At 49.1% G+C, this 18749-nt stretch overlaps 1 protein-coding gene across 1 annotated transcript in view; it reads left to right on the top strand.

Moving 5' to 3' along the window:
* Positions 1 to 18749, top strand: part of LOC139208921 (titin-like) — a 210071-nt gene that overhangs the window by 9011 nt on the left and 182311 nt on the right. Inside the window, exons 4-29 of the mRNA XM_070838698.1 lie at positions 723 to 1010; positions 1213 to 1295; positions 1378 to 1592; positions 1954 to 2029; positions 2135 to 2308; positions 5896 to 5955; positions 6612 to 6870; positions 7470 to 7539; positions 7622 to 7819; positions 8332 to 8474; positions 8562 to 8734; positions 9042 to 9269; positions 9388 to 9629; positions 9998 to 10230; positions 10319 to 10483; positions 10973 to 11141; positions 11252 to 12948; positions 13585 to 13866; positions 13962 to 14228; positions 14991 to 15263; positions 15373 to 15636; positions 15712 to 15972; positions 16221 to 16481; positions 17269 to 17532; positions 17619 to 17879; positions 18023 to 18283. Coding sequence (XP_070694799.1) covers positions 723 to 1010; positions 1213 to 1295; positions 1378 to 1592; positions 1954 to 2029; positions 2135 to 2308; positions 5896 to 5955; positions 6612 to 6870; positions 7470 to 7539; positions 7622 to 7819; positions 8332 to 8474; positions 8562 to 8734; positions 9042 to 9269; positions 9388 to 9629; positions 9998 to 10230; positions 10319 to 10483; positions 10973 to 11141; positions 11252 to 12948; positions 13585 to 13866; positions 13962 to 14228; positions 14991 to 15263; positions 15373 to 15636; positions 15712 to 15972; positions 16221 to 16481; positions 17269 to 17532; positions 17619 to 17879; positions 18023 to 18283 — 6867 coding nt within the window. The remainder of the gene's footprint in view (positions 1 to 722; positions 1011 to 1212; positions 1296 to 1377; positions 1593 to 1953; positions 2030 to 2134; positions 2309 to 5895; positions 5956 to 6611; positions 6871 to 7469; positions 7540 to 7621; positions 7820 to 8331; positions 8475 to 8561; positions 8735 to 9041; positions 9270 to 9387; positions 9630 to 9997; positions 10231 to 10318; positions 10484 to 10972; positions 11142 to 11251; positions 12949 to 13584; positions 13867 to 13961; positions 14229 to 14990; positions 15264 to 15372; positions 15637 to 15711; positions 15973 to 16220; positions 16482 to 17268; positions 17533 to 17618; positions 17880 to 18022; positions 18284 to 18749) is intronic.

Raw genomic sequence — 18749 nt, 5'->3', positions numbered from 1 at the left:
TCCGTCCTGGGGGGCGTGGCCTGTTATGAGGCGCCATAACCCCAATATAGACGCAGCTGTGGCGGCATAGCTTTCCTTAAGAGGAGCCTCAGGACGATCAGCTGGTTCAGGGCCGGATCAGGAACCTCTGACGGCTTCATTCCTGCTGTGTTCAGCCTCATTCAGTCCATTTATTTATTTATTCTAAAATACTTTTTAATTTATGTTTTGGCCCAACACCCCCCCTACAGTTATTGATTGATTTATTTGATTATTTTTATTTCTTTTTATTCTAAATTATTATTTTTTTTTATTTACTTTTTTTTTTTTGTTTTTTAATTTTAAAAGTAATTTCCGTCTTTGGAGACTAGATGTAAATTTTATTTTCAATTTTTGTGGCCGAGGAAAAGCAGAAAATACAAATAATGATAATGATGGCAACGGTCACTGATCATGTAGATGATCAGAAGGATTTTTTATTTCTTTAAACTATTAATTCAAAGTTATCAGCAGACTAATAATAATGAAAATAATCATTATTTCAACTTTTCATATTCAAATGTAGTTTTTGTTGATGAAGTTGTTTCCGTCAGATGTACGTTAATTATCTCGCTGCCAGTGAGACGACGGTCACCATGACAACGACCTTAAAAGCAGCTCCCAGAACAAATAACACCACAACATGTTAAAGTAACTCAGTGAAACAGCAGGAGCAGAGCTAATGTCATGTCGTGTCCCTGCAGCGGAGACGGCGCCTCCAAACTTCGTCCAGAGGCTGCAGAGCTCCACGGTGAGGCAGGGCAGCCAGGTGAGGCTGGACGTCCGGGTCACAGGGATCCCGACGCCGGCGGTGAAGTTCTACCGAGAGGGAGCCGAGATCCAGAGCTCGGCCGACTTCAGGATCCTCCAGGACGGAGACCTGTACAGTCTGCTGATCGCCGAGGCCTTTCCAGAGGATTCTGGGACGTATTCTGTGACCGCCTCCAACGGCAGCGGACGGGCCACCTCCACCGCAGAACTGCTGGTCCAGGGTGAGGACGTTTTTAAAGGGTCGTTTAAGAACTTTAAACCTGGGGCCCTCATGTCGTTCTGCATATATTTGTCTGTAAAAATGACTGGTAGGTAGTGAAAGGGTTGGAACTGGTCCAGTAGATCACCTCAGACAGCAGACAGACCCAGAGTTCTCCTCCAGGTGTGTGTGGATCAGCCTAAACCTCCATGTGTGTCCTGCAGGTGAGGAGGCTGTACCTACAAAGAAAACTAAGACTGTTGTGTCCACATCCCAGATGGCCACGTCCCAAACCAGAGTGCAGAGGGTGAGACACACTGATGAACCGGCGCTGGCCTGTCGCCCTGATCCTCCTGTGTTAATGTTAATGAGTGTTTCCCCCCCGTCAGAAGGTGGAGGCCAGTTTCCAGGCCACCGCCATGATGGAGATGCAGGTCGAGGGAGGAATGATGACTCAGCATTTGGCTCACAAAACCCCCCCGCGGGTTCCCCCGAAGCCCACCTCCAAGTCCCCGCCGTCCTACGTTTCCAAGGTGACGGCAGGACGCCAGCAGTCCCCTTCACCTGTCAGACACGTGAAGGGGCCGACGCCCACCCCCGTCAGGTAAGAGCCAAAGAGCCACTGAAGCAAGATAACGATCCGTAACCAGAGTTACAGAATAAGCTCACAGTGATCCATAATAACTGCTCCAGCCAGTCCACAAGATCTGTAGAGTGATCCATAACCACTGCAGCAGGATCAGCTAACCAAGATATTGATCCATGATTACTGCCACAGTCGGTTTGTCAAGATGGTGATCCGCAATGACTGCCAAAGAGTCGCTGTAGAGAGATGGTGATCTGTAATGAGCAAAGACAGACAGCGATGCGTTTGGATGTTAGACGTGTAAAGCGTGTCACCTCTGTGGTTCATGTCGTGCTGCCGTGTTCTAATCTGCGTCCCGTGTTGTGGCTGTCGTCTGCAGACCCGTCTCTCCCTCCTCCAGACTGTCTGTCTCTCCCATCAGACCCGTCAAGTCTCCCATCATGTCCAGGAAACAGGTGAGAGCGTTTAACGTCAGTTCAGCCATTTTGACTCTCATAGACTCCCCCCCCCCCCCCGCTAACATTCGATGTACCCGCCCTCCCTGCGCCCCCCTCCCTCAGGTGTCTGCCTCCCCGGAGGTCCTGCCGCCGTGGAAGCAGGGAGACTACGTGGCTGAAGCCAGCTACACCAGCATGACCAGCATGAGCAGCATGACCAGCGTGAGCAGCGTGAGCAGCGCCGCCCAGCTGCACATGGAGAAACACTGGGAGCAGCAGGTCACCGCCACCAGAGAGGTGAGCACGGCCGCCGCTTTCATGTGACGCCGTAGGCAGGCTGATGATGTCATGGCGTCTCTTTGAATCAGTGAACACAAACCAGAAGCGTTGGACGCCATGAGAAACCACCGTCATGGTGGAATGAATGTGAATCTTTGAGGAGAACTCTGGTGTTTTTAACCTCTTCATCTGTCCACATCCTAAGACAGTATAAGACCAGACCAGCAGCTCCTCTGTTCTCTGTTAAAATCACTGTTTTTGTGAATGGAGTCTGGTGCAGCTGTTGAGGTGAACACTTTTAGTACCTACCAGTCATTCAGACACCAGGATGTGGACAGAGAGGATCATGGGTAGAAACAGCAGAGCTCTCCTCTAATGAAGGTGTTTAGAAGCTGTACTCGTGCCTGACTGGATAAAGGGAAGTTCCACTGTTCCTCTGTGTGATGAACCCCGTGCCTCGGTTCAGCTCTGCCTGTGTGTTGGATGTGGTGTGAACACATGTTGACATGTTGCTGTGCTATGAATGCGTCAGGGCGAGCATGTCTCCCAGGACGATAAGAGCGTGGCGGTGGCTACCGTGGTGGCGGCCGTGGATGAGGCTCGTAGCCGGGGGCCGTCTGGAGAGCAGGTAGAGGTCCTACCATCACTCCACCTGCTGCTCAAACTCTTTCTTCTTTGTTTAATCTCTTTCTGTGTCACTTGCTGCTCCACAGAGGATTAACGCCACTGTTTCCCCCCCTGGGTCCTGTCTGTCCACACCCTGGTGTCTGACTGACTGCTAACAGAAACACTTATTTTACCTCATTGAACACAGGAGTTACTGCTGCTGCAGTTTGTTTGTGTTAATGTGTGACTTTGGTGTTTTTAAAGTGTTCGATCAGATCCAACACATCTGTATAACACAAAAAGATAACAGACCAGCAGCTCCTGTGAGGTAAAATGACTGATTTTATGAATGGAGTCTGGTGAGAAACTGCCGTCATATCGCTCTCTTCAAAGCCACCAGACTCCATTTTACCTCACAGGATTTAGTGTAACCTTTGTGTTTTAAAGGGTTTCAAGTTTAGACCTTTTTAAAAACACCAAAGTCACACAGTAACAAACAAACTCACAGATTTAAGCAGCAGCTCCTGTGTCCTGTTCTCTAAAATCCCTGTTTTAGTGAATGTAGTCTGGTGTGTGTGCAGAGAGCGAAAGGATCTTCCAGGTCTCTCTCTGCAGGGATCCTTCTGTAATGACTACATGTCTACCTGTAGCATCCAGGTGTAGAAACACTGGCGTTCTCCTGATCTCAGCTAAAGGTTCAGATGTGTGTAAACATGTTGGATGTCTTCACTGTTAACGGAGCGGCCTGCTGTCACTGAGTTTCTGCCCCCCCCCGTACTCACTGACCCCCCAGGATGTCGTCCGTCTTCTCTCTGCTCAGAGTAAACTGCATGTTTCCCTCTGATGCTCCGTGCATGACCTCCTCATGATGCTGACTCTTCCTCTCCTCCTGTTCGAACAACACTGGAGTCTGTTTTCAGCCGACTGCCCCCTCCCTCCCCGTCACGGACGTCCTGACATCTCTGAGCTGCTTCTCTTGTGTCTCCAGGCTGAGGGAGGGAAAAAAGCCGAGGCGGTGGCCACAGTGGTGGCCGCCGTCGACCTCGCTCGCGTCCGCCAGCCCATGCAGGCGGAGGAGGAGGAGGAGGAGGAGGAGGAGGAGGAGGCTGAAATAAAGCAGCAGCAGGAGGCGACAGTAGAGAAACACGTTGTCACGGCGAAAACGCCTCCCGCTGAACCTCCGGCGGCTGTCCCTGTGACCTCAGAGCAGCTCAGGGTCCAGGTGTCCCAGGTCGGAGGAGTGTGATGAGTTCATATCAGATACGAGTGACGACAGTCTGCGTTTTCTTGATAAACTCTGTTGGTTGCTCCAGATTCAGACAACGGCAGAAATCTCCTCCCGTGTGGACGCTGCCGTCGCCCCGTCCCCAGTCCCACATTTCACAGTTTCTAAAGTTTCTGTCCCCAAACACGAAGTTAGCCACGAGGTAAGGAGAGGAGCCGCTGGCCCGCCGCCGTCCTCATCCCGAACCCTCCATTTCATCTTTAACACACCTGAGCACCATGTTAACTCCACTCTTCTGTGGTGTGGTTCCTCCTCACCGTCACCCATCCTAAAACACCAGACATCACCTGTTCTCCTCTGAGGTTACCACGGCACCAAACCACACCCTCTCCACCTGTATCCAGTAAAAAGTTATTTACCTGCTGTTCTACTGAAAATACTACAAATCACTTCGTTTTATCAGATTTAGATTCAACCTTTTAAGTTTTGTTTTCACCAATGCCCCTCTTTGCCCCAGTTAAACAAGAAGAACAAGAATGACTGGTAGGTAGTAAAAGTGTTGGAACTGGTCCAGTAGATCACCTCAGCCTCACCTCAACAGCTGCACCAGACTCCATTCGCAAAAACAGGAATTTAAGCTCACAGGACACAGGAGCTGCTGGTCTGCTGCTGCCTCCATCAGTCAGTGTGTTTGTGTTGTTCTGTGACTTTGGTGTTTTAGAGGTTTAGTTCAGATCCAACACAGTAACTCTGTAGCTCACAGCAACACAAACACACTGACTGATGGAGGCAGCAGCAGAACAGCAGCTCCTGTGTCCTGTGAGCTTAAATTCCTGTTTTTGCGAATGGAGTCTGGTGTGTTTGGAGAGTGAGTACAGGCAGGCAAGGAAGGAGGAAAACAACTGAAACTGCATGATTAGAATTTTGAAAGTCATCTGAAAATAATCACAACAGTCAAAACCAGCGTCACATTTATTGAAAACAGCGTAAAAACATAGAGGTCACAGTTTTATTAGTCAGCTCTGTTGCACAACATAAAACCACCATTCTGCTGTTTGACCGACCCAGTTAGCTGCTGGTGAGGAGCATCAGTGTGGTTTTACTCTAGAAATCACACAAACCTGATAAAACTCCACCAAGAGGAACAGAAGCAGGATGAATAGATTATTGATTGTCCCAGTGGTGGGGGGGTGGGGGGGTGGGGGGGCCCTGTCTGTGGAGCTCTGCTGTGTTTCTGGACGCCGGTTAACGCTCTTCTCGTTGGCCCGGCGGTCCAGGTGTCCATCGCCGGCTGTGCCATCGCCGCTCTGCAGAAAGAGTTACGGTCCCCGTCCTTGACCAGAACGATCATCAAGCCCGTCAAGTCCCCCCGCCCGTCCCGCAGAGCGGTGGAGGTGCGGGCGACGCCGGAGCCCCTCCCGCCGCCGTTTAAAGACGGCAGATATCAGAGTGAGGTTGAGGTACAGCCGGGCGGAGCGTACGCCGCCAGTGAGGAGGAGTTTGAGGACTGGGAGCCTCAGGTTGGTCTCCTGCCCCTCACCCCCCCAGTTTAACCCTGTGTGGTCACCAGCCTGCCCCCTCCTCACCGTAACGCAGCAGCCAATCACACGCTGGCCTCCATCCGCCCACGAAGAGTCCTCCTCTTCTTCTTCCTCCTCTTCCTCTCTCTGTCTCCACCTGTCGGCCTTCATCGCTCGCCCCCCCCCTCCATCCTCACAGGACGCCCCGCTGCTGTCTGTCCCTCTGACCCGTCTGTCTGTCTGTCTGTCCTCAGGAGGCGGCTGCAGTTCCTGCCAGAGCTCAGGAGCCCGTCCTTCCTCCCACTCTGGTCGCTGTGAGTACTTCCTGTTTCTGTCCCAATGATAATGATTATGGATCCGGGGGGGGGGGGGGGTCATAATCTGAGAAAAAACACAGGAGGAAAACAGCAGAATGATGTCTGTGAATTATGTGAAAAACAGGATCTTCTCTGTGATTAAAGTGATTAAATCTATTAGAAAAACTTAGAACCTTGTTTCTAAACGTGTTTCTGAGCTGAAAGTTCTTCCTTGTTGCTGAAAACAATTCTCTCTTACATTTATTACTTTATAATCTCAGAGAATATCTGAGATTAATATGTTTTTTGTCTCTGAATATTTGCTCCTCAGACTGAGGAACACAAGGTTTGATTGATGTGTTGATATTTGTTTGAAACACGTGAAAACTGAACATGTTCGATAAGAAAACATCAGTGTAGTTTTTTATCAGTCTGCCATCAGATGGACGAACGCTGTAGAGACGATTTGTGGCTTTTCTTTGTCTCACTGGACAGAAACTGTTTTTAGTTTGAAGTTGTTCGGACACAACAAGACGTCACAGAAGAAACTGTTTCAAAATTGTCTGACTATAAAACAAAAGGATTGAACAGTGCAGCTGATGGTGAAAGTGATGGTTCAGCATGGTTCCTTTGACACTGTCAGAAGAAGTCGTGTCCATGTTTCTGCCGTTCAGGGCCTGAAGAACGTGACGGTGACGGAGGGCGAGTCGGTGACTCTGGAATGTCAGATCAGCGGCCACCCTGCCCCCGTCGTCATGTGGTTCAGAGAGGACTACAAGATCGAGAGTTCCATCGACTTCCAGATCAGCTACATGAACGGATTTGCCCGCATGGTGATTCGCGAGGCGTTTGCAGAAGACAGCGGCCGCTTCACCTGCACCGCCACCAGTGAGGCGGGAACCGTCAGCACCTCCTGCTACCTGCTCGTCAAAGGTAACAGTGGGATAAAGAACCAACCACGTAAAGACAAAGAATATGAATCAACAGAAACTATTCAATTAAAGGAGAACCCCAATATTTTCCTATCTGATAGCCGTTATATCAAACATCAAACACACCAGACTCCATTCACAAAAACACTGATTTTAGCTCACAGAACACAGGAGCTGCTGCTCTGCTGCTGCCTCCATCAGTTAGTTTGTTTGCGTTATTATGTGACTTTACTGTTTTAAAGAGTTAGTTTGAATCCAGACTGAAAACCAAAGTCACTCTGTAACACAAACACACTGACTGATGGAGGCAGCAGCAGAGCAGCAGCTCCTGTGTGCTGTTCTCTAAAATCCCTGTTTTAGTGAATGTAGTCTGGTGTGTGTGCTGTTTGTGGTTAAACCAAAAGGATCTTCCAGGTCTCTCTCTGTAGGGATCCTTTCCATGATGCTGTCACACACTTAGAATAACACTCTGAGCCTGTCAGTGGATCAAACAAACTCTTTTCAAATTGACACTAATAGCTGCCTGGAAGTTAGAAAATCAGACTTAAAACAGTTTCAATGGTTTGAAAAAAGCTGATTTTCTTTGACTTCCTGTTTTAGTGTCAGAAGAGATCGAGAGCAGAGAGGAAACGACGGCTGTCACTGAAATCGGAATTTCTCAAGAGACGATGTGAGTTGACGTGTCGTCTGGTCTACGCTGTATTGTTACATGTCAAGTTGTGGAGTTTGACCGAGCTGCTGGTTCCCCTCAGTGTCGCCGTGGAGATGAAGGAGCAGATGGTGGCGGAGGTGAGCGCAGGAGATGCCGCCGCTCCGTTCTTCATCAGAAAACCCACCGCTCAGAAGCTGGTGGAGGGAGGAAGTGTGGCGTTTGAATGCCAGGTCGGAGGAAGCCCCAGACCTCACATCATCTGGAAGAAGAGCGGCGTGCCGCTCACCACTGGATACAGGTACAGGTCTCCCATCAGTGGATTTGGCTTTTGAGGTTTTTCACAGATTTCAGTGGCGGTAAAGTCTGTTAGTGGATGACTTGAAGCTCCACTTTACAGCCTCAGCTTGTTAGATTGTTTTCCTCAGTGGAGGAACAAAAAGGCTTAAAGAATTTAAGAAACTCAAATCTATGAGAAAAAGTCTTAAGTATTTTCTGAGATTATAAACGCGTGAATTTACATGAACAAATCTACAAATTCATTCAAAAGTTGAATATTCTCTGAAAGTTCTACATCTACGAGAAAAAACTCTGGAAAAAAGCTAGAATATTTCCAGTGATTATAAATCCATACATTTACATGAAAAAACCTCCTGAATCGATGACGTCCTCTTAGACGCAGCAGACGACCTCATCAAATTATACTTTTCAGTTGTGTTCCTGATGCGCCGTCATAGTTTCCACACCAGGCGGCCACTTTACTCACTTTACTTTACTTTAATCTTCTAACCGTTGCTTTGTTTTTCCCGTCAGATACAAAGTCGCCTACAAGAAGGAGACTGGAGAGTGCAGACTGGAGATCTCCATGACCTTCGCAGATGATGCCGGAGAATACGCCATCTTCATCAAGAACCCCCACGGAGAAGCCTCGGCCTCCGCCAGCCTGCTGGAGGAAGGTACCGAAGTGTCGGAGCCACCTGAGAGGCTGAAGGAGAGCTCAGCCGGACCCGACGCTAACGGTCTCTGTCCGTCTGTGTTTCCAGGGGAATACGACGCCTACATGAAGCAGCATGACGTGACGTATAAAACCGAAGTGACGACGACGACGATGACGACGGCGATGACGGCAGCGGTCCAGGAGCCGTCTGTGGTCGTGAGTCAGTACGAGCTGGAGCAGAGGAGGGTGACCACCCCCATGAGCTTCGTCTCAGAAACGGTACTTTTTTAATCATAAATAATCATTTTTAATCCAGAGAAGTTTTTTTCTCGTAAATAATCACTTAAATCTCATCACTGCAGGCTCATGACAAGTGGCAGCAGCAAAGTTTTTCTTATTGTAGATTTATTTCATAGTTCTTTTCATAAGTTTAAGACTTAGATGTCCAATTTGTTTTTTCGTAAGATTTCTGACTGAGTTTTTAATTTTATTTACCCCCCCCCCCTTAAATCCAGACATGTATCTTGTTTTCTCTAAAGCGCCGTCGAACATGTTTGATATTAAACATTATAAACTTTTCTTGCAGGAGTTTCTTATCTCGGCCTTTGAGGAGAGGATCATCCAGGAGATCGAGCTGCGTATCATGAGGATCTCCTACAGAGAGCTGGTGACGGAGGACGGGGAGCTGATGGTGACGGTGGCCGACGACCTGGTGGTGCAGCCCACCTTCAACACGCCCGTCAAAAACTACAGGATCATGGAGGGGATGGGCGTCACGTTCCACTGCAAGATGGGAGGAAACCCACTGCCAAAGGTGCTCGGGGAGGATCGAACCCTCAGACTGCCGGGGTTCGGGGATAATGGCTCGTGACTTGTCTCTGTTCTCCAGTTAGGAAGCATTTTCGGCAAAACTGTCTTGTGTCCCTTTCCAGATTGCCTGGTACAAAGACGGCCAGCGCATCAGGCCTGGAGGCCGTTACCAGATGGAGGTTCTTCAGGATGGACGCGCCAGCCTGCGTCTGCCCGTGATTCAGCCAGAGGACGAGGGCGTGTACACCGCCTTCGCCGCCAACATGAAGGGAAACGCCGTCAGCTCTGGGAAGCTCTACGTGGAGCCGTCCGGAGCTGTGACACCTCAGAGATACACCCCACAGCCAGCAGTGCAGAGGATCAGGTACCGTTAAATTACTACACCGACGCTAGCAAGGTCATTTTAAACTCACAGACAACTGGAGCTGCAGCTGTGGTCGCTGTGATTTTGGTGTTTTGACACATTAGTTTGGATCTGAAGTAACACTTTAAAACACCAAAGTCTCACAGACACTCCGACTGATGGAGGCAGCAGCAGCTCTAAAATCCCTGTTTTAGTGAATGTAGTCTGGTGTGTGTGCTGTTTGTAGTTAAACCAAAAGGATCTTCCAGGTCTCTCTCTGTAGGGATCCTTTCCATGATGCTGTCACACAGTCATTTAGACACCAGAATATCTTGAGTTCCTCTTTAGGTGTTAACATATCGATCCTGACGTCTCTGCTTCCTCCTCAGGTCCACGTCTCCTCGCTCTCTGAGCCGCTCACCTGGACGTTCTTCCAGCCGTTCTCCTGGACGCTCTCCCGCCCGCAGGCTTGATGACACCGACGAGGCTCAGCTGGAAAGACTCTACAAGCCCGTGTTTGTCTTGAAGCCTTCCTCAATAAAGTGCTCTGAGGGGCAAACTGCCAGATTCGACCTGAAGGTTGTTGGCAGGCCGATGCCCGACACATACTGGTTCCACAACGGTAAGATAAACACTGAACAAATTCCAGAAAAGCACCTTTATCTGTTCTTTGTCCCACCTGTAAAACCGTTTAATCCACCTTCTCTCAGGACAACAAGTGGTCAACGATTACACCCACAAGATAGTCATTAAGGAGGACGGCACCCAGTCCCTGATCATCGTCCCCGCCATGCCGCAGGACTCCGGAGAGTGGACCGTCGTCGCCCAGAACAGAGCCGGACGGACGTCTGTCGCTGTGACTCTTACTGTTGATGGTAAGACTGTTCATCACGCTGGATCACTGGATGAACAGATGATGGCGACACACTAACTTCATTATTTCATCATCACCAACATTTAGACCAAAGTTTCACTATAAATCTCACTCATATATATTTATATTATATATATCATACATATTGACATGATTCCCCAAATCCACGGTTTGCTTTGATTGAAACATTATTATTGAGTCTTGATTCTTAAAGGGAGCAGGTTGTCATTTACATTAATGAGCTTTGTTAGTAAAATATTATTATAATATATATAAAAAGTAACTCACGGTTTTCTGCTGTGATCATCAAAGCTCATTCTGCCACAGAAATCTAAATTAACCAGTCGACCAATCAGATTGCTCGGTCAGAACTACCTGTTGTTTGATTTAAATCGTGACTCGACCTGTTACACCTGTTCAAACAACAGAATCCTTACCAAGTGCTGTCGTTGTTCTGTGTCGTCGTTCTGTGTCGTTCCACCGTCCACAGCTCGGGAAAGCCTGGCGCGTCCCCAGTTTGTCGAGAAGCTGAAGAACATCACCGTTAAGCAGGGAACTCTGGTTGAGTTGGCCGTCAAAGCCATTGGAAACCCGCTGCCTGACATCGTCTGGCTGAAAAACAGCGACATTATCAGCCCCCACAAGCACCCACACATTAAGTATGTGCCTTTAATTTTAGCTGTGAATGACTTTGAACGCAGGTATGTGAAGGTGTAGAGTACTAAAGCAAAAGTCCTGATCAGTCCATGTGAATGGTTCCCTGTTTCAGGATTGAAGGAACTAAAGGAGAGGCTAAATTCCAGATTCCATCGTCTTCAGGCTCGGACAGCGCCTGGTACACTGCCACCGCCATCAACAAGGCGGGCAGAGACACCACTCGCTGTAGAGTCAACGTAGAGGTGGACTTCATGGCTCCTCAGGCTGAGAGGAAGCTCATCATCACCAAAGGAACCTACAAGGCCAAAGAGATCGCCGCTCCAGAGCTGGAGCCCCTTCACCTGCGATACGGTCAGGACCAGTGGGAGGAGGGCGACCTTTACGACAAAGAGAAGCAGCAGAAACCGCAGTTCAAGAAGAAGCTGACCTCCATCAGGATGAAGCGCTTCGGTCCAGCTCACTTTGAGTGCAGGCTGACCCCCATCGGTGACCCCACCATGGTCGTGGAGTGGCTGCACGACGGTAAACCCCTGGCTGCTGCTAACAGGCTGCGTATGGTCAACGAATTCGGCTACTGCAGTCTTGACTATGAAGTTGCATATAATAGAGACAGCGGCGTCATCACCTGCAGAGCCACAAACAAGTACGGAGTCGACCAGACTTCGGCCACGCTGATCGTCAAGGACGAGAAGGGACTCGTTGAGGAAACACAGCTTCCTGAAGGCAGGAGGGCGCCGCACAGGATGGACGAGATCGAGCGCATGGCTCATGAGGGAGGTCCCGCAGGCGTCAGCACCGACGACGAATACGAGAAGACCAAACCTGAAATTGTCCTGCTGCCCGAGCCGGCCAGAGTCCTGGAGGGCGACATTGCACGATTCCGCTGCAGAGTGACCGGTTATCCGGCACCCAAAGTTAACTGGTACCTCAATGGACAACTTATCCGCAAAAGCAAGAGGTACAGACTTCGGTACGATGGTATTTACTACCTGGAGATTGTCGACATCAAGTCATACGACGCAGGCGAGGTCAGGGTGGTTGCAGACAATCCTCTTGGCACGACCGAGCACACCGTGAAACTGGAGATCCAGCAGAAAGAGGACTTCAGATCCGTGCTGCGCCGCGCCCCAGAATCAAAGGCCGCCGAGGCTCTGCACGACCCCGGCAGAATCGGATTTGATGTGGTGAAGGTCGACCGGCCCGGCGAGGCCACGCAGGACAGGGAGGTTGTTACGCTCCGTAAGACGCAGAGAATCGTTCACGAGAAAACCTCAGAGGAGTCGGACGAGCTGAAGAGCAAGTTCAAGCGTAGGACAGAGGAAGGCTTCTACGAGTCCATCTCGGCTGTGGAGTTTAAGTCTCGCAAGAGGGACGACTCGTATGAAGATCTGCTGAAGAAGACTAAGGATGAGCTGCTTCATCACTTGAAAGAGAAAGAGGAGGCTGAGAGGAGGAAGATGGAGGAACAAGGCCAAGTCACCATCCCCACGATCAAACCAGAGAGGGTCCAGCTCTCCCCCAGCATGGAGGCACCCAAGATCCTGGAACGCATCACGAGCAAGACCGCGGCTCCGATGGACGAGGTTCACTTCCGGGTCAGAGTCGTCGGCAGGCCTGAACCCGAGTGCCAGTGGTTCAAGAACGGCATCCTGGTGGAGAAGTCTGACCGAATTTACTGGTACTGGCCTGAGGATCATTTGTGTGAACTGGTGATCAGAGACGTCGCCGTGGAGGACTCCGCCAGCATCATGGTTAAAGCCATGAATGTCGCCGGCGAGGCCTCAAGCCACGCCTTCCTGCTGGTGCAAGGTAATATCCCTTCCTTCAGCATCACTGGCCACTGGTTTTTCATTTTGGACGATAACTTTTAATCTGTTAACGGGCCGCACTGAGTAGTCTGAAGCTTCGGAGCTTCATTCTTAATGCTCACATTCAAATTTTAAATTTTTTAAAAAAGAATTCAGATGCTGCACAGTCTGTTGATTCTTTTTAAACTAATGAGAACAATTTCGACACTTTTGATTAACGCTAACGTTGCTGTGTTTCTAACAGTTAGCACCAAAGTTAGCATCCAGAAGCTGAATTTGTTGCTTGAGCCAAAGATGATGCAGCTCTGCAAGATTGTGTTTGACAAAACATGCAGCTGTTTACCTCCGACTGTAGGAAACTCAAAAGAGTTCATGTTACGGTGCTAACTCAGCCAGCTAGTGTCTGTTAGAGACTTGAAGCTCAGTAGTTTTCCAAACAGCTTAGTGAGATATTTCAGTTCTAATCTGAAGATCAGTTTGTTTTGGCAATTTCTATCCTATTAAATGTATAATTAATGAAATTGGATAATTTTAAGCACATAGTACCGAGAATTTATTGCAGTATTGATACTTTTGACCACATTAATACCAACTTTATTTCAGACTGACTGTCTGACTTCTTATTTCCTCCTTGCAGCCAAGGCGGCAGTGAGCTTCACCCAACAGCTGGAGGACGTCAGTGCGAACGAGAAGGACACGATGGTGACATTTGAGTGTGAAACCAACGAACCGTTCGTCAAAGTCAAATGGCTCAAGAACAACATGGAGATCTTCTCCGGAGACAAATACAGGATGCACTCGGACAGAAAGGTTCACTTCCTGTCCGTGCTGATAATTGAGATGAAGGATGATGCAGAGTACACTTGTGTGGTCGTGGACGAAGAGAGCGTCAGGACGAGCGCGAGGCTCCACGTAGAAGGTAAACTTAACAACCAGAGTCTTGGTTCCCTCCGCTGTTTTCTTTGGTCTTATTTTGGGTCAACTGGTCCATGATCGCTGTTGTTCTGGGTCCAGGTGCTGCTCTGGAGCTCATTAAACACATGGAGAACATTGAGGTGCCCGAAACCTACGCCGGAGAGTTTGAAGTGGAGCTGTCTCGAGAGGACGCAGAGGGCAGCTGGTTCTTCGGAGACAAGGAGCTCTCCCCTAGCAGTAAATACATCATGTCCTCCCGCCGAGGACGCCACACCCTGGCCGTCAAGGACGTCAGGAAAGGAGACCAGGGGAAATATATGTTTGTGTGCGGAGACCTGAGGACCAGCGCTTCCCTGAAGATGAAATGTACGTGTTGAATTCAGTGAAGCTGCTGGTTCTAAAAGTTTCTTCATCCACTATAAGTTTGTAAGATTTGCTTCAGCTTTTGAACAGGAGCTTTTTATGTGAGTTCCAGTGTATTTGTAGTTTTTAATGGAATTTATTACAGGGGAAGTTTATTTCTTCCTCTGGATCCTCTCTGTCCACATCCTGGTGTCTGAATGACTGGTAGGTACTACAAGTGTTGGAATTGGTCCAGTCGGTTGCTGCTTAACGGGCTGCAGGCTGTGTTCTCTTCAAACACACCAGACTACATTCACATCCATTCACATTTTAACTTTCAGAACACAGGAGCTGCTGGTCTGCTGCTGTGTCCCTGTTTTAGTGAATGTAGTCTGGTGTGTGTGCTGTTTGTGGTTAAACCAAAAGGATCTTCCAGGTCTCTCTCTGTAGGGATCCTTTCCATGATGCTGTCACACACTTAGAATAACACTCTGAGCCTGTCAGTGGATCAAACAAGCTCTTTTAGTGGACCTACTGTGATCAGGTGCAGTTGTCCCAAAGGATCACGTTGCAGCCATTGCAGCCCGTTTGGTGTCTGCTGGCTGAGGTGATCTACTGGACCAGTTCCAACACTTTTACTACCTACCAGTCACTCAGACACCAGGATGTGGACACAGAGGACCAGGGGGAGAAACAGGGGAGTGACCCTTTAATGAGTAATTGAGTCGCCCTTTCCATTGGCGGTTGTGGTGTCACATGATGATAATGTTGTTTCTCCACCGTCAGTGCGCCCGGTGACCCTGATGCAGCCCTTGACCGACCTCACGGTGTGCGAGGGCGACATCGCTCAGCTGGAGGTCAGGTTCTCCCAGGAGAACGTTGAGGGAACCTGGATGAAGAACGGCCAGGCCATATCTGCCTCGGACCGCGTCCACATCGTCATCGACAAACTGGTTCACAAGCTGCTGGTGGAGAACGTCACCAGAGAAGATGCTGCCTCCTACTCCTTCGTGGTTCCTGCCCAGGACATCTCCACCTCAGGCAAACTCAGCGTCCAAAGTAAGAGTCGGGATGAGTATCGGATCTACGTGATACTGAACTCTAACCCTTACTAGAACAAGCAGAACCTGTGCATCTGTGGTCATCATTTCATTGTCTCTCCTCACAGCTATCGACATCGTGGTGCCTCTGAAGGACGTGTCCTCCATCGAAGGCACCAAGGCCGTTCTGGAGGCCAAGATCTCGGCTCAGGACATCAGCTCGGTCAAGTGGTACCACAACGACAAACTGTTGGCGCCCAGCGAGAGGATTCAGATGGTGGCCAAGGGAGCCAAGCAGCGCCTGGTCTTCAGCCGCACCTACGGCTCTGACGAAGGGCACTACAAACTGGTGGTCGGCAAGGTGGACACCAGCTGCCGCCTGGCTGTCGAGAGTAAGACTTTGTTTTAATTCTCCAGGATCCTGTTGTTTTTACGTCAGATCCTAACGTCGTTGTTGTTTTTCACAGAGGTGCACATCGTGAAGCACATGGAGGACAAAGTGTGCTCAGAGTCGCAGAATGTCACCTTTAACGTAGAAGTTTCTCACCCCGGCATCGACCCGGTCTGGACGTTCAGGGGCCAGCAGCTCAAACCTGGACCCAAACACAAGATGGAGTCCAAGGGCACGGCTCACTCAATGGTGATCATCGACGCCATGAAGGACGAGGAGGGCCAGTACACCTTCCACGCCGGGGAGCAGACGTCCAGCGCCAAGCTGACCGTCTCAGGTGCGTCTGAAGGAGATCACTGACCTGTGCACGCAAATAACATCTGAGTGAACTCATTTATACAACCGCTGATCGTCCAGAGCCGCTGGTATCAATAAAAAGGTCGATACATTTTCCTTTTGGCTTTATGTGTCGACTTTCATCAGTAGAGGTTTCCATCATGTTGTTGTTGGACATTCACAATAACTAAATATGTACAAAAAGGTCCTAAATCCTAAAACAAAACCTTTCCCTTGTGCGGCCACCAGGCGGCGCCATCACGCGTCCTCTGCAGGACGTGACCGTGGCGGAGTCACAGACTGCCGAGCTCGAGTGCCAAGTCGCCAACGCCAACGCCGAGGGCAGGTGGCTGAAGGAGGGCCAGCCGGTGGACTTCAGCGAGAACGTGGTGAGCGAGGTGAAGGGCGCCGTCAGACGCCTCGTCATCGTCATCACCAGACCGCAGGACGTCGGCGAGTACACCTACCAGGTGGCCAACTCCAAAACCACCGCCAACCTCAGGGTGGAGGGTACGTAGCAGCTCCTCAACGCACACATTCAGTGTCTGCGCTGTCGAAAGACACGACTCATGTGGCCGCGTTCCAAGACGGAGCACAAAACAAGATGGCGGATTTGTATCTGTTGAAGGCCGATGAGGACGAAACACTTCACACCTGCATAAAACTCACTGACCAAAACATGTGAAAGGTCCCATATTCTCCTTTATCGTGGTTCATCGTTACACTTTTATACTGGAAATATATTAAAGTTTGTTTTGCAGAATAGAATAATACACAAAGTGGTAATAAAGTACACAGTGATTTATAAATAACGGGTCATGAATCGAGTGTATCACGATAGATGTGATTAAAAATAGACATAAAGATAAAATAATTGATGCAGGTGTAGCAGCCTGTAGTTCCTCTGGCAGCTCATTCGCTAAAGTGAAGTATTTAAATGATGAAGGTGAAGGGTTGTGGCTGACAGCTGGTGACGTGGTGGAGGCAGCGGTCCTGGTTGGTTGGTGGTCATTTGTCTCAGTGGGACTGGAAGGTTTCAGGTCTTTGATGTTTGGACGACGAAGGACTTGATGAGAAGTGACGCAGGGAGACGATCCAGCTCAGGACAAAGACAAAGACAAACTCCGCTGTGATAACGATGAACCCTGTGTAAAGCAGGATGAGTCTAACTGAGGGTGAACTCTCAAACTCGGCCTTAAACTGAATTAAATGGTGTTTTTAAAAAGCCTTAAATTGATTTTTCTGCTACAGGCGAGACCTAAAAAAGTATTTTGTTTCTTTCATTGTCGACCTGCAGCCGTGAAGATCAAGAGAACTCTGAAGAACCAGACAGTGACGGAGACCCAGGAGGCGGTGTTCACGCTGGAGCTCACCCACGCCGACGTGAAGGGATCCCAGTGGATCAAGAACGGCGTGGATCTGCAGAACAACGACAAGTACGAGATCACCACCGACGGCGTGGTCCACACCCTGAAGGTCAAGAACTGCAACACGCAGGACGAGTCTGTTTACTCCTTCAAACTGGGGAAGCTGTCCGCCAACGCCAGGCTGAACGTAGAGAGTGAGTTTAATGTGACATCTGTAGAAATGTGAAGCCCGTCCTGCAGTGATTACAGTATATTAACAACCGGCTTCCTGTTTCTGCAGCCATCAAAATCATAAAGAAGATAAAGGACGTGACGTCGCTGTTGGACGGCACCGCGTCCTTCGAGATGAGCCTGTCGCACGACAACATCCCCGTCAGGTGGATGTTCAGAGGCGCCGAGCTGAAGCCGAGCGACAAGTGTAAGATCCTGACGGAGCGCAAAGCTCACAAGCTGATCCTGCAGAACGTCGACAGCAGCAACGCCGGAGAGTACAGCGCCGTGGTGGGACACCTGCAGTGCAGCGCCATGCTCACGGTGGAGGGTACGTAGCCTGTAGACAATAATGATCACTGATCATAATGATGGTGATCAACAGGCTACGGGGAGACACGAGTACGAGCTCTGCTGGCTGGTATTTTTCTGCTCTCTTGTGATTCCTGGGCTTCTTTCTTCGCCTTCTTGCAGCTCTGCGAGTCACCAAACCGATGAAGAGCATCGCGGTCGCAGAGACGCAGGTCGCCACGTTCGAGTGTGAAGTTTCTCACTTCAACGTGCCGTCCACGTGGCTGAAGGACGGCGTGGAGATCGAGATGAGCGAGAAGTTCAGGATCGTCGTTCAGGGGAAACTCCACCAGCTGAAGATCACGAACACCAGCAGGAACGACTCGGCCGAGTACACCTTCGTCTGCGGGAACGACCGCGTCTCTGCTACGCTCACCGTTAACCGTAAGGCGCCGTTCAGATAATAACATGTTTTAACCATAATTAAGAAGCATTAGTAGTTTTAGTATCCTCCAAACAAACAGTTTTATGAAATACAGATTACATTAAATTACACACACATATAAAATTACATTGAATTATTGTTGTTTGTATTGTTGCTGAAGCTTTAAAACATAAAACGTGTTATATACTATATATAGTATTTACTATTGTGTGTGTGTGTATGTATATATATGTGTGTGTGTTTGTGTGTGTGTATATATATGTATGTGTATATATATATACACACACACACACACATATATACACACTACTCAAAAAGTTAGTCAATTCGACTGAAATATATGGAAAATATAAAAAGTGAATGCTACAGTGATATTATATCATGAAAGTAGGACATTTAAGTAGAAGCATGCAATGATAGTTTCTTCATCTTAAACAATGTATTTAAAGAAAATCTACCAACAGT

This window comes from Pempheris klunzingeri, chromosome 10, assembly GCF_042242105.1.
Source record: "Pempheris klunzingeri isolate RE-2024b chromosome 10, fPemKlu1.hap1, whole genome shotgun sequence".
Classification (NCBI taxonomy): domain Eukaryota; kingdom Metazoa; phylum Chordata; class Actinopteri; order Acropomatiformes; family Pempheridae; genus Pempheris; species Pempheris klunzingeri.
Note: the sequence above shows the minus strand (reverse complement) of the source record. Positions and strands in the feature narration are given on the sequence as shown.